General features: G+C 38.2%; 1 protein-coding gene across 1 annotated transcript in view; it reads right to left on the bottom strand.

Moving 5' to 3' along the window:
- The window catches only part of IL18RAP (interleukin 18 receptor accessory protein), a 47,990-nt gene that overhangs the window by 18,911 nt on the left and 14,276 nt on the right, over nt 1-14,803 (bottom strand). The window contains exons 10-13 of the mRNA XM_050714689.1: nt 12,892-13,048; nt 12,582-12,715; nt 11,018-11,179; nt 9,578-9,736 (exon numbers count right to left, since the gene is read on the bottom strand). Of these exons, the coding sequence (XP_050570646.1) occupies nt 9,578-9,736; nt 11,018-11,179; nt 12,582-12,715; nt 12,892-13,048 (612 nt within the window). The remainder of the gene's footprint in view (nt 1-9,577; nt 9,737-11,017; nt 11,180-12,581; nt 12,716-12,891; nt 13,049-14,803) is intronic.

Below are 14,803 nucleotides of genomic sequence, written 5' to 3'. Positions count from 1 at the left end.
CTGCCTTCTGCCATGTGTGCGCCCCTATTATCATATCCTTAGTCCAGCAATTTAGTATGTCATTTCACTGGAAAGTAACTTATATGCAAATGAGTCTAATGTGGTCTTAACATGGTAAAACAATGTAAGAGCGAAGAACAAGAACTGTCTTATTTTGCCTATGTTTAAACTCCTTCAGGACTCTCACAAGGAAATGATAAATCTCCGTTTGACAGCATTTGATGTGCATTTACATAAAATATAAGAAAAAAGAAATCAAAATCCTGAGAGCGGCACAAAATTTCACAGTATCTCTGAAATTTATTAAAAATCATCAAACAACTATCTTACGTCTAATATTCTGATGAAAGTTACTTCAGACTCGGAGCTTCCAATTTCTGTGAGTTGTTTTGGATTTACATCCAAAAAAAAAAGGCAAAGATAATCTAATTATAAGAGCAAGATTACAAATAGTCACACAGGAGAAGAAAAATAGGTTCACCATGCCTATGAAACAAAAAATACTCTGATGAAACTACTTACTAAGGAACCACTGCTTTGCCAAAGTAATTAAAACCAATTTACTTTAAAATGCATATTTAAAGACAATAAAAACAACTCATTTGTCAAGCAGGTAGGGGGAGGACTTAAATTTGAAGCTAAAAGCTAATTAAAAAAAGAAATTATCTGAAAATCTTACCTGCACATCCTACACTACACGATACAAATTGTGGTTAGCTTTAGCTGAACACTGTTGAGTTGTTTCCTTTACAGGAATTTCCTCTACCTCAGTGTCATCATCCCTTCCTTTTTCAGTTTAGGTGCACTAGGTTCAAAGTTTCCGGGTAATTTTCTTGTAAAAAGATCGGGGAAAAAAAATGCCTCTAGTAAGAGATCTAAGCATTCTGAGTTTTAAAATCTTTTACTTGCTTTGTGTCAAAAATGCATTGGACTTTTTAGTTTGCTTCATTTAAGAGCAGAAAGGGTAAAAGATTTTTTTTTTTTTTCCCAAATGCTGCTACTGGATGGTTCATAAAAGTGTGTAATATCAATAATCTGCAAGCTAGCCAATGCACAATATACAACACAGATCAATATTCACTATAACAGGCAAGTTCTCCCTGCCTGTAGTCTCTTTCCACATGCACTGCAAGCAGGCATTATACGAGGGCTACTACTTTCTTTCTGTGCCCTCACAGTTTAGCCTTGTTGGCTACCTTAGTGGGGCTTTGGTAGGAGAAAAAATGAATAGTGACAGCTGCCTGTGACTTCCCCATTGGACTGGCAAGGCAGGCAGAGCCTTTCAGCATATACAGTCCCAGAGAGTCCAGCCCCTCTTCCGGGCTTCCTGTATGGACATGAAACCCTTAAATGACAGTTTGCACAGTGACTCTAAATACAAAAAGACGTCTGACAGCACTTTCTTATTAATTCATTACAGTTCTCCCCATTTCAATAGAGGTCATGTGGATACACAGGTCCCTCAGATTGCACCAGATATTTCAAGATCAGTAGGACTTGTTTCTCCTTCCCTGGTGAGATCACTCTCTTTACTGCGGACTGAGGCAATTACTCTATTTCATTCAGGGTCCATAGGAAGAAGCTAGGAAAGGATTTTTGCTGTATAGCAAGTGAACTCAGCATTGCCTATGTTCATGTACATATTCCTTTAGGCAATGTCCAGTATTAATATTTGGCTATGTTGGGTTCTGAGCATTTGGAGATATAGGATGTGTATTCTCAGATTCAACCATGTGTTTATCCCTTTGCTCCTTCCCAAACGGAGCCCACTGATTATTACGCTTGCTGACTGTCTCCTCAAATACCTTCAGTATTTTGTCCCAATACAAAGTATATCTTTGGTTTACAAGTTACAGAACACTCCAATGTATCTTTGTAAGTTTCAGTATAAAGAGTTAAGGCTTTTGAAGGTGTCTTTTCTGACTATGGAAAAATAATAATAATAAGTTTACTTATCTTTCCCCTTCAAGGAATTATGGAGTGCAACATAAACAAAGTCAAGACTTCAGATTGTTGGAAAGAGAAGATGGATTTTTCCCAAAGACACACCTTACAAAGATAAATACGCTTCATTCTTTTCAAGTGCTCATTGTAGTACTCTCTAGGTAATATGTTTATTAAATAAATTCTAAAACAATTAATAGGTCAGTCCAATTACTAGAGCAGGATACGACAGTAGCACGAGTCACATACAATTTTGAAAGTCATGCTGCCAGAACCACACCAGATTAAAATGTTAAGTAGAATCAAATATTTGACTGAGTCTCTGCCCCAATTCACCCGTCCTCTTTTGTAAAAGTAATATATATGCTAATAAAGCAGTCTCACACAATGTACTTCCCAGGCTCCTATTTTCGCATTGCACGTTTACAAAAGAGAAGGTAAAAGACCAGTCCAGAACTTCCTCTCTGCATCCTCTCCCCTCACGCACTCGCTCACTCATTCAGCATACTTTATGCTACAGCTACAGGAAATTGCAGGCTCCATTCTCAGGAATGTCTTCCCAGCCCTGTGGAAAGTCAAGGTAGGGGGTCCATGTCCTACCTTGTCCATCTCACTTTTGCTCAAGCATTTTGTCAGCCAAGAAGCAGGAGGGGAAATGTACCATCTCAGTATGTAGTCTTGTACTAGTGGGAGGAATTAATTCTCTTTAGTTTTCTGGTACTATTCTGGCTTAACACATTCACACATACATCCTCCCCTCCCCAGCTATGGTTAACACTGAATAGGTAAGAAAATTTCCACTCCAATTATTTTCTACACTGAGTCGGTGGTGTTGGTTCTGCTATCACAGGAGGTGTTGAACAATATCTAAACATGAACTTCTGTCCGGTTTGTACTAGTTTATACAGTCAGTGGAATGGCATGTTGTCAAGTGTGGCTTATGGAGCAGTAAGGTAATTCACCTATTACTCCCCTGGGAAATAAGGGAAGGTCTTGTTACTTAGCACAAATCTGCTGCACTACAGTACAGTCTGTCTTGGGCATTAGGGTGTAATAATACCAGTGCCACATGGAGGTACTAATAACTGAATAGACCGCTTGCAAACACAGAAAAGAGCAAAGAAAATGCTCATGACTCAGACCTTCAAAACCTTTTCACTCTTACAATCTTTATCACTGTTAATTTGGAAAGATTGCCTAGTACTTCAAATTCAATAGCAATCCCTTCTTGACTTTCTTGGTAGTCTAGTCCACTTACTGGAAGCCAAGAAACATAAACCCAAGACAGATGACCACCACCGTATTATGAGTTTTCCTTTTCTAAACTCACTGTCACTTTTAAATTTGCACAGTAGTTTTTTGTTGTTGTTTAACTAAAAGTCAGATTCATACAGCTTTACAAACAGTTTTGGATCCTCTTACGGAACAGCATTCCTTCACCATAGTCAAAAAAATCCAACCAGCTACAATTTTCTTGCAATATATAGTCAACAGTTTTGTAGCCACATATTGAAATAATGTCTCCAGCAAATGACTGAAACTGATTTAACTATGGAAGTTGTCAAAAAAATTAGAACAATAAACTGTGAATTTATTTGATTGTCTTCCATAAATACTTTAAGCCATCAAAGTACTGAACTTTATTACTTTTGTGTTTGATAGGTAATAATAAATATATTACACTGGACTGTTGTGTATCTCACTGATGTACATGCTATATCCCAGTAACAGAGGCCAGACAGAAGACCAAACAATGCAATCTAAAAGACAAGACCCTGTAATGAGATGATTATATATTTAGTGAAACTCAAAAATGAGACTATTGTGGTCTATCTGCAGCTGCTGTCACTGAAGTTCAGGAATTTGCATTATTGAACCACAGGAAGCTGTCATGAGTTGATCAAAACTGGAACAGATTCTAGTGGGGCCTTTTTTTCAATTTTGTATCTTATGTAACTTGTGGCTGTTGCAGAAAGCTTAGTAAATACCGTTTCACTCAGGCACCATATTTAATTATAGCCACTAAACCAGAAAAGTATTTCCCAAAAATGCAATCACATTTTCTGTTTCAAAACACTGAACACTTTATAACTACGTCACAAGCATAACACTAGAAAGGCAATGTTTCAAAAAGTGTATTAAATAAACATGAGATTTAATGAGTTAAAAGTTGCCTCTTCCATGCAAGCTCATTTCTAAGTATTTTCTAAGATTTATTTATTTTTATTATTATTATTATCATTATTATTTTTACTTTCACCAAGAAAGCATGATTGAAAAGGATGACTTTAATATATAAGCACAGTTTTAGAGTACTCTTCCTGGCTAGACTCATGTCTGCCAATCTTTACTTTCTTGCCACTTTTTATGGCATTTAATGAACCCAGGAATCAATCTATCAACTTCTGGATGTGACACTTAAAATTCTGGACCTTCCTGCACAAATCAATTGCGTATTTCCTCTAGGTCCTGACATGTCCAGCATACAGTAACCTTGCCCTGCACATGCAATAGGCATGTGCCCACAGTGTGTCGCCATGTTGGACACCTCATTTTTGATCTGACTGCAAAATTTCTATTTAGTTTCTAGCTTGGTAAACGTGCTACTGACAAATTACTTCTGCACACATCTTCACTTGTTCTGCAACATAACCAGCAAATCTTCTACCAGGACTCTTGCAGTTCCCTATGTCCTCCAGCGCTTCTGCAAACCTCCTGCTTTCTTTACAATCTGAAGACAGGTGGAAGAGATAGGATTTGTCCTGAAGCTTGGATACAGAATGACATATTCTACCTCTCATCATATGTATGTAAAGAATGCAGATGACAACAGAGAAACAGAAGTGTTTATAGGAAAAAAAAATACTTATGGATATGGAACTATATGTAGCGTCCATTTGGAGGTACCTCACTTCCATGCAGACTCGAGTCTCTCCAGACTTGGTACAGACACTGACGGTAGCCACACAGGGTAGGGCTCATGGACAACTTAACATTTATAAACCTTCTATATTTCTAGGCCCTTACACAGTGCTACACTATAATACTGGTACTATATATGATAGCCTCAACTTTTCCCTACATATAAGTTAAAACTATCAATGGACAAGAAAACTTTGAACCCCCCCCCCTTTTTTTTTCTTGCCTGTATTGTGTTTGATAGACAATAGTCAAACAGGAATGATAGTCAAACAAAAAAAGGCAGATTATGTTCTCACAGTCAGTATCATGTTGTAGTATGCACAAGAAAGACAAGAATCTTCAAGACTGCTGTCTTACAATAGATCTCCCATTACTGATCCCATCTGCATCCTTCTTTAGGAAATTAATTATTCCAAAAACTTGGTTGGATTAGGTTTGGGTTTTTTTTTATTTTTATTTTCATTTTTATTTTTATTTTTTTACAGTACAAAAGAGAGATTTTTTGCTCGTGGAGAGCAGGTCTAGCCATATTTTTGCTTCTTGCATTATTTTTCTTATTAGAAGTACAATTTTTGACACTTACTGCTGTCTAATGGCAGCAAAAACAGAAGCCACTGTTGCGTGGAGGGGGAAATAAAGTTTTATTAAGAGCAAAAAATGTAACAGAAATGCTACAGAAATCACTGAAATGACCCATTACTTCCAACCAACTATCATGTGAAGTCACTTGTAAATTGACATATACATGATTAGGCAAATCAGCACAACTACAGTCTATAAAAGTCACATTAGCAGCTTCTTTTCTCTAGAGATTGGCAAACAGAAAGCAGGTATTTCCAAGCCCTGGTTAAAGTCAGTAATTCTGGATATAAGAGCACTAAGAACAACATCTGGCATTAACATAGACTTAATTTCCTTTGTCTCCTTTTATCAAGGCGTGGGCAGATGAGTATTAGCTATATCACCTCTCCAAGCTGAGGTGGGGGAGTTCACAGAAAATCCAATCTTGCTTTATAATAGCTGATTCTCTTAGAGGGCAGGCTCAGTCCAGAGCTTTAAATAAACTCTGTGCACTCTTCATATTCACATTTGACAATTTATGTTGTTAGGCAATGTGTTGATGACAACATATGAAAAACAATGTGGCTGAGGAGCAAATGTAACATATTGGTTAAGTACCAGGAAGGTTACCACCATTTCTGTTAGTTTTATGGCCAAGGAATGGAAATGCACAGTACAACCACTGGCATTTCTGAAGTAGGGGCAATCATTAGTCCTGCTGAAAAATGTTAAAAAGGAAACATATTAAATGTTAAAACAGGAAACACTGGTGGAAAAGAACTGAACTTTGAGAAAGATTTAGAAATATAAAGGCACACTTATCACACAGTAGAAACCCTCTTTGGTAAAAGCTTAAGGCAGAGGAAGGCTTTTGCCTAAGTACCACAGCTTGACAGCTCTTTAGTTGCATGACAGAAATAGGGAGACCTCTTGGAGCTGATATGAAGGACACCAAAAATGCTTGTCTTATTCCTCTATTCCTTCTCATTTGTGTGATTAGGGGATATTTGAAAAACAACAAGGTATTTCATTCTCATAAATCCTGAGACAGTTGGAACATCCATTACTACAACTGTATTCTCAAGAGCACCAAGAAGATAACAGAGCTGCATGAATTAAGTGTCAGTATCAAAGATATATCTCCTCAGAACTAGCATTAGTTGAATACAAGACAGTGATGAGAGTGGGATGAGCCTTGATGGTCTCCTAGCAAAGTGACTGAAGTTCTTCCAAAATAATTTTCCAATACTTGTTCCCTATTGGTATTAGGAGGAAATAGGTTCCATTGTTTCCAGGAACTTATGTGTCCGATTGTCATCTTCTGCCAGGCAGCTAATAGTGACAGAGTATGATCATGATTTTGAATGGCATTGCTAGGTTTATTATTGAAAATAATGCTAGGTACTAATGTTCTAAAGGGTTAGGAATAGATGTATGTATACTGAAGAGCTCATTTTTGCATAAATCCTCTGCAGCTCTCAGCTGAAGGTAGCTCAGGATATGATGTAGATATTGGTGTCCATGGACAAAGTACTATTAGCTCTATCCCATTCCTCTCTTCTCTCTGCCAAAATGACAATTTACAGTATTCTCAGCTAAATTAGAGGATGAAAGCAGACTTTACCATTACTCCAAATCACTGCCACTTAGCTTGTCTAGACCACACACAACTCAGGAGTGAATGCAGTTAGCCTGACTAAACGTCTGATTCCTTCTATCCTTCCTTGTCTCCCTTTTCACTTGACTTTTCTGCTCAATGTTGCCTAAACCCTATATGCCAAGCTCCCTAGGGCAGGAGCCATTTGGGTCAGAACCCAAGCAGGATTCTTAGGAAATACCAAAACACAAAACTGAGAGTATCTAAATCATAATACTTTGTAAATACTGATAAATTCATTGAGGGGTCTCAACAAGTATGCAAGTATAACTAACGTCATTCTGCAAGAAGGAAAATGTGAAACCAAAAGATTATGTGTTGTTCTTGGTGCCAGGTGTTAAGACCTATGCAGAATCAGAGTTCAGCTCCTTGTGTAGACTACTGAGGAAACTGTCTCTGGAATAGCATTTAGCACTGGAATTAACAACATCTTAGCCACTGTGACATTTCTTATATTCTTCTTATATCTCAGACTTGGCCTCTTATGAGCACTGTCTCCCAAAAATAAGCACAGTTTGTGTTTTCTATTTGAATTTAGCAAAACTGACAATTTTCTGCAGCATCTTCCGTCTCCATAATTGCTATATGACTGCATTACAGTCACAGCCCCCAGTCCATGGTTGAGTCCCTTCTGAGCCTAGATCTAGATTGTTACAGTGCCCTTTGGTGTTTGACTTGGTAGGTCTCGCTGGCATCAGGTACCGAAGGTTCTTCCAAAACCTGGAATTCACGGGAAGAGATTTATCCTTTTTCCACTTCACAACCCTCTTTGATGGTAAAAGAGACAGTGATTCTGGCAAGAAATTGTAGTCACTTATAGGCATATATTCAATTAATATGATCTTAGTTTTCCTTTCAACTAGTGCTTTATGTAGTCCACTCTCAAGTTCATATATGGCTGTGTCAGAAATGTAGTTTTGGCTCAGTACAATGATTAATCTTCGACTTTTATCAATGAATGAATGGATATCATCAACAACAGCTGCAAATTAAAGATAAATGTGTTATTAAACTAAATTGAAAGGACAGGCATTGAATTGATTTCCTTTAACAATTGCGCATGTACCAAAAATGTTCCCCTTTTGAAGTGACAGCAAGGAAACATCCTGCCCTTAAGAGATTAATGTGCATTACAGATCATGAGTCTGCAAAAATGAATTCTCACAGGGCCAAAGCTTGTTCTCTGGGACAGATAAAAAAATACAGTCTCCAGCTACCTGAGACAGCTGTCTGTCAGTAGTCACATGGACTGAAGGTGACAGCAAAATTTATTCTTCCTCCAGCCAGATGTCTCTTTGGTCTTTCATAATGGACACCATTAGAGAGATTCCACACAAAGTCACCAGCAGCCACCTGAATATTCAGTAAATCTCAGTTTACTCCTTCCTTTATTTCACTGAATCCCCAAATCTATTGCCAGTAATCCAAGGCTGAGAAGACCATCATGTGATGACAGAATGAGTTCCGAATCCGTCTCCACAACCATGCGACAATGAGATCTACAGAGACAACAGGTCTAGAAAACATGCCTTGTAGGGACAGAGAAAGCAAACTGTAGTAGTAACACAATGAATAGAAAACAGAGAGGAGAAGGAGGCTGGCAAGGGTATTGCAATATACCAATGGCTCCTGTAAATAGAGGGAAACAATCTGTTTTCCATATTCACAGTGGATCAAACCAGAGAAAAGGAAATAAGCTACAACTGCTGCAAGGAAGAATCAGACTGAACACTTAGAAAAGCCTTTTTTAATTCTCAAAATGGATTGGAAAAGTTGTTGTATCTCTCTCAGGTTAGAAGAACATGTCAGGAAAGGACACATGAAGAGAAGATCCTGCCTTAGGAAGGAGGGTGATTAAGCTTATTGCTCTGTGTTTTTAACAAGGAAATCCAATTCTCCAAATAGGCCTTCAAACTAAATGGAATCCCCCAGTATCTTTTTTTTTTCTTTTTTTTAAGGATCTGTAAAAGGCCATTAGTAATACAGGGAAAAAAAATGCCATGTTCTCATGTATATTTTCTTACCCCTATGGCTCCCACTGCATTCACAACATGCTATCAACTGCCAGACTGAAGACACAGACAAACATATGAGTTACCTGAGGATCTGAGTAACAGAACCATCAACTGCTCAGTGCAGTAAGCATGAGTTCAGACATAGATGCCTGCCCTCAGCAAAAGCAGAGCAAGAGTGCTATTACCATGAAGCACATTACATTCTCTGTGTTCTCACCCTTTCTCCATGATAGCTTTTTCACCTTATCTTGAATGTGTAATTAAAGGTATGTGTGCATGTATATATGAATTCATAAAAATATATAAAATGTATAAAATGTGTTTATGCTGTCTTTGCATGCAAACACAGCCTAGATAAAATGAATATGTAGCATTTCAATGCAAAGAACTTCTGTCAGATTTCCTTCTCATTGCAGACGTTTATATATTCATGAAAAGGATGTGTCTATTTAATGACAAGAATAATCAATACACTTACCTCCTCCAGGAGAGACATCTCTCTCAAATATACATAACTTGTACCCAAAATTTTCTTCTAGTATCATTGGTAATATCTTCAAAGCAAATTCTCTCTCTTCTTCACTAGTAGAAGCACAGTCTTTCAGATAAGACACAAAAGCATCATATTCTTTTCCATCTGGAAAGAAATCACCAATTTTTGTCTTGTTGGCAACGGTTAGAAATACAGTATCTGATCCACCATTCTGGCTTACAAAATTATTGTCTCAGTATCAAAGCATCCAGAAACATCTTCCTTATTACAGACTAGTATGCTCAACGTGTCTGCAACTTGATAAGAAAGTTACATAAGTTCTATTGCCCATTTTCACAATTATTTTACCTTTCATCTAATGCTACCAAGTAGTTCTGTAGAACAGGTACTGAAAAAATAAGCTAGTTTATTATTTTAATGACTTAGAGTTATAAGAATATACTGTGTCTGGTCATATATTGGCCAGTAATTTATAAACATAAAATCCAAGTAAGACCAATTTAGAAACCAGGCTTACCACATTAAGCAGTCCAGGCTTACCACATTAAGCAATCTCTAATTGAAACTTGCAACAAAACTGTCTGGATTGATACAATAACACACATAGTTTTGAATCATAAACTATGCTTCTTCCCTAGCATGAATGGAAAAATAAATAATCCTGGCAGGCATAAATGACATTCACCCATTACTGAGAGAACTCCAACCACTGCAGCTCATTCAAGGTATATTCAAGCAGATTTAGAGACTGAGGAGGTCTAAGGAAATCAGGTACACATACACAGCAAGGTTTTTTTCACTACAATTCTCAGAAACACAGTCACAGAGTGAAAATTATACCCAGAGTTAGGTAATTGTCAGGTTTGCTCCTTAAGTCAAGGTCACAGTAAAGTTGCTTGGTAAAACACTGGCAGTGTACTCTCTTTAAGTGCATTTAGTGACAAACTTATAAACACTGCAATGACCTCTACAGACAAGGAAGCATTTTAACCTGAAGTTATCACCATCAGTTAGGTGAAAACAAATTTGAAAACAGAAACAACAAATGGTCTGTCAACTCCAGGGTGCTCATCCTCCCTGCAGATAGATTACCTGTATACTTCCACAAATTGCCAACAATTCTCCAGCTTCTGTGATGAAGAACATCACACAATAAAGCATGCTGGAACAGCAGCCAGCTATGTCCCTTCCACTGTCTGTTCCAGAGGCAACTTCCTGACTGTGTTTATCTGCTTTATTACCCCAAGGTGAATAACACACTGACTTGACAATCAAGTTCTCTTTCACATATTCCTCACTGTTTCTACTTCCAAAACTCCTGGACTTATTTTGCCCCTTCCTCTATGACGATTGCTTTTTAGAGCCTACCAGAAGCTATTTTTTAATCAGCACTCTCTTTCAATGTCAGCATTAGCCAAGTCATACCTCCAGCAGTGTCATCTCTTCTGCATATGTTCCTGTAAAATAGAACTAAGTCTACTCTGAACATCACACAGAGAACTGTCATGGCTATTACAACACATGGAAGTAGTACAGCAAGAATCATTCCAGTTGTAAATAGGTGCACTGGCAGATCTCGGGTGTTTCCTGTAAAAGAGAAGCCCAGGAAATTAAGGCCTTAACAAAGAGTATTATAGGACAAGATTAGTTTAGTAAATTGCACAGCAATTTAATGGCATCTTAAAATTACCCAAACTGAAACGTTTGTGTGAATCCTTTCCTGCCAGTATTTCAAGTACACACGCATCCCATTCATCCTGAGATGGAGAAAAACTACAGAACATAGATTACTCTAAAAACTGGAGAATTAATCTTGCATGTCTGCACACATTCTGCACACACATAAATGAGATGTATGTGGGATCAATACTGAGACTACAAGTCCTCAAAGATGTACGGCATCCCAGACTGGAGGACTACACTGGGTCAACCACTTTTATGATGAGTTCTCTTCAGGATCTCTATCATTTTGTGTTATTCCCTACCCTTCTCTCAGCCCATCCATAACAGCCATTCATGACCCATTTAATCTCTTTGCCCAAGATCTTCTTTTGCTTCTGTCTCTACTCTCTTTCGGGCTTTTTTAAAGATTTATTTTACTTTTTTAAATTGGTTTGTTCTATTATCCTCCCCTTTTCAATTCCAAATACAAGTTTTTAAGTATTAAATCTTTGTGAAGTCCTTTGTGAAGACATCATGTCATGCTCACTGTAGTCTGTATTTCATTTGTTTTATTATATACTACATCTTTTAAGATTGACTAGTCTATTTTCACACTTACAGAATGAAATATTTCCTCTCAGTAAACCTTGGAAAGGTCTAAGAGAGATGGAAAACAAGCAGAGAATGCCTATTTGCCATGAATCTCCAAGCTGTGTGGACTATAGATGCGAAGTGTTACTTCAAAGTAGAGTTCAGCTTTCCAAAGCTAGAAAGATAGAGTCTGACTCTATCTTTCTAAGAAATTATCAACCAGAATGTGTGAGGCATTAGCAGGAATATCAAAGATTACACTTTCCATGAAAGAAGGGAGAAAAAGAAAAAAAAAAAAAAGAGCTCCTTAATAAACAAAGTGGCCCAAATAACAAACACTGGGCTGCACTGAGGTTTGGGTAGTCAACCCCAATAATCCCACCAATGTGATGCACTGGAGAGCACAGAGGATATTTTATCATGGAATCTAACAAACTGCTGCAAAGGGATCTGTCAGCTAGAGCTTAGCTCAGCCTCCCCCAGCTGTACCCACACCACCATCAGTTTAACTGTGGAGCCCTCACACAGCTGATGTAGCAGAAGGAGCAGCAATCCCTACTGCCCCATCTCAGAGCACAAGGAATCACCCAAAGAGCTTGTTAAATCAAACCCCAGAGGAACCAAGGTCTTTACCAGCACACACACATATCTGGATCAGTACCCTGCTTCCTCTGTTGAGAGGCTGGCATGATTAGTAATTAAAAATGAGAAGTGTTGTTCATAGATTATACTGTACCTTTCTTCAATTTCACTATTTTTATTTGCACTGCTTCATCGGCTTGCAGCTTACAGGTGAAATTGTGATGCAAGTCCTCATCTCTTACTTTTTTAATCCGTAGTAGCCTTGTGACGTAAAACTTGTTTCCCAAACTGCAACAAGGAATGGTGTTAGCAAAACTATCTGCATAGAAATCTTCAATAAGTTGAGAGGCAGATTTTGAGGAAAAGTTTGTAGAAGAACCTCAGACATTTTAATGAGTTTGCAGTCCATAAAATGCAGAAATTTATCACACACAACAGAAGTTCAGTATTTTCTGGAAACCTACTGTAGTTTTTTGAACTCTTCTTCGCATATCAAAGGGTCATTCTTGGGGATATCTGAGCATTTTTCTGGAAATGTTTCATTAATCAACCAGTAGAGGCTGGCATCTTCTTGCATATCGTAACCCAAGAAACCTGTGCAATTGAGTATCTCTTCTTTACCTACACAAAGCATAACATAAGAAGATGTAGTCAAAAGTGACATTCATGTTCACAGTGCAATAAAATGTCAGCTTTCCAGACCTCATATCCAAGCAGCTGTGTTCCCTTATGGGCTTAATAGCCCCTTTCATATGTGTGTCATGGTGGCAGTGGCTTTGGCAACCACGCACAGAGCTCTGTTGTACTCCACTACAGAGGGAGAGTCATCCACAATTTTATCTCAGATTAGCTGTAACAGCCAGAAAAGTTTAAATAGGCCAAAGCATTTTCAGACTTCAGGGAACAAAACTGTGTGCTGCAGACAGAAAACAGGAGAGGACCACCCATCACCAGTGCCCCAGAGACATGTAAAAGTAAGTAACTGGTAAGGGGAATTATAACCAATTGATGATGACAGCTAAACCGTATACTACAACATAAGAAGTAACAAAACCTGCTAGCACCCATGCTGACCTCTCACAGAGAAATTCTCATCCCAGCACCACACCTGGAAATCAGCATAATCCTGAATGCATGAATAATTAACTTAGCCAGTCAGCTACTCCTTACCACTCCAAAACACTATTTGGAAGTGTAAAGGAACCACGCCCTAGATTCTGGTTAATTATAAGAAAGAGCAAAAGTAAAAAGACAACAGTGCACATGGGAAAATAAAGGCAAAGGTCTGGAGCTATGGAGTATGAAATCTGATGATCTGCAAGGCATTTGAATTTAAACACTGTCATGGAAAGCTTATCCTGAGGTTAGCTACAACATTACATCACCATTTCTAGGTTATGCCAGCACCGTTTCCAGGGAACACATCCAGAACACATTTCAGTAAACCACAAAAGCCACACACTAGTTCTTGTTCAGGACACTATGCACAGATGCTTTCCAGTAAGTAAGCTTGTCCAGGAATACTCTGAGAACATACATTTTAAACAGACTTCTCAAGGTTTAACAGGGTGGATGCTTCCAGTGAAACTGCTTAAGAATCTTTAAAGCGAGGTCGAGCTGAAAATGTGGCACCCTTAGATTTAGACCTTACAAATCCAAATCACAATTGCACAGATTGAAACATAGACCTAGAAGAATATTATCATCTACCTTGCAACTCTAGCCTTTTCACTGCGCACAACAGCTTTTTTTTTTTTTTCAAGGAAATCCTATACAGCACCATCCAAACCATGAAGGGTTTGAAATTCCAAAATTCCCTTCTCTCTCCACAATGCCATCAGTCTGATCAGCCATCAGGTAGTTCAAAGATCTTACCAAATGATCTGAGCAAAGCATATAAGACATAGAAGACTTATGGTTCATAATCATTTGATGCTGAACCATGTTTCCTTGTAAGGGTTGGGACGAGCAGAGTAAGTGATAGGAACTGTGTAGGAACAGTGCCCTGGGAGACTGGGAGACATAAGGCGATATAGGATTGGGGTGTTGGCATTAGAAAAAGGACCTACTAGCTGGCCTTTGTGGGGTGAAAAGTAAGCCAACATCTGGTGTCTTAGCTGAGCAAATGAGATACACATATGAGCCACAGAGGTGGTGAATATGCGCTTGCAGAATTGTACAGGGGAAGACTAGGTAATCAAATTGGAGAATCCCTCAGACACAGGAGAGCAAAAATACAGGTGAAGTTATATTCTTAAGAACTATATACAGCCTCTCGGATGCTTTGTGGTCAAAATCTTGGATAGTTTCCAACACTGTGTGAAGCCTGCAGACCATGTTATCTAACCTTTTCCCAGCTAGTCAAATTTTTGGCTT

Source organism: Cygnus atratus, chromosome 1 (genome assembly GCF_013377495.2).
Source record: "Cygnus atratus isolate AKBS03 ecotype Queensland, Australia chromosome 1, CAtr_DNAZoo_HiC_assembly, whole genome shotgun sequence".
NCBI lineage: Eukaryota > Metazoa > Chordata > Aves > Anseriformes > Anatidae > Cygnus > Cygnus atratus.
Note: the sequence above shows the minus strand (reverse complement) of the source record. Positions and strands in the feature narration are given on the sequence as shown.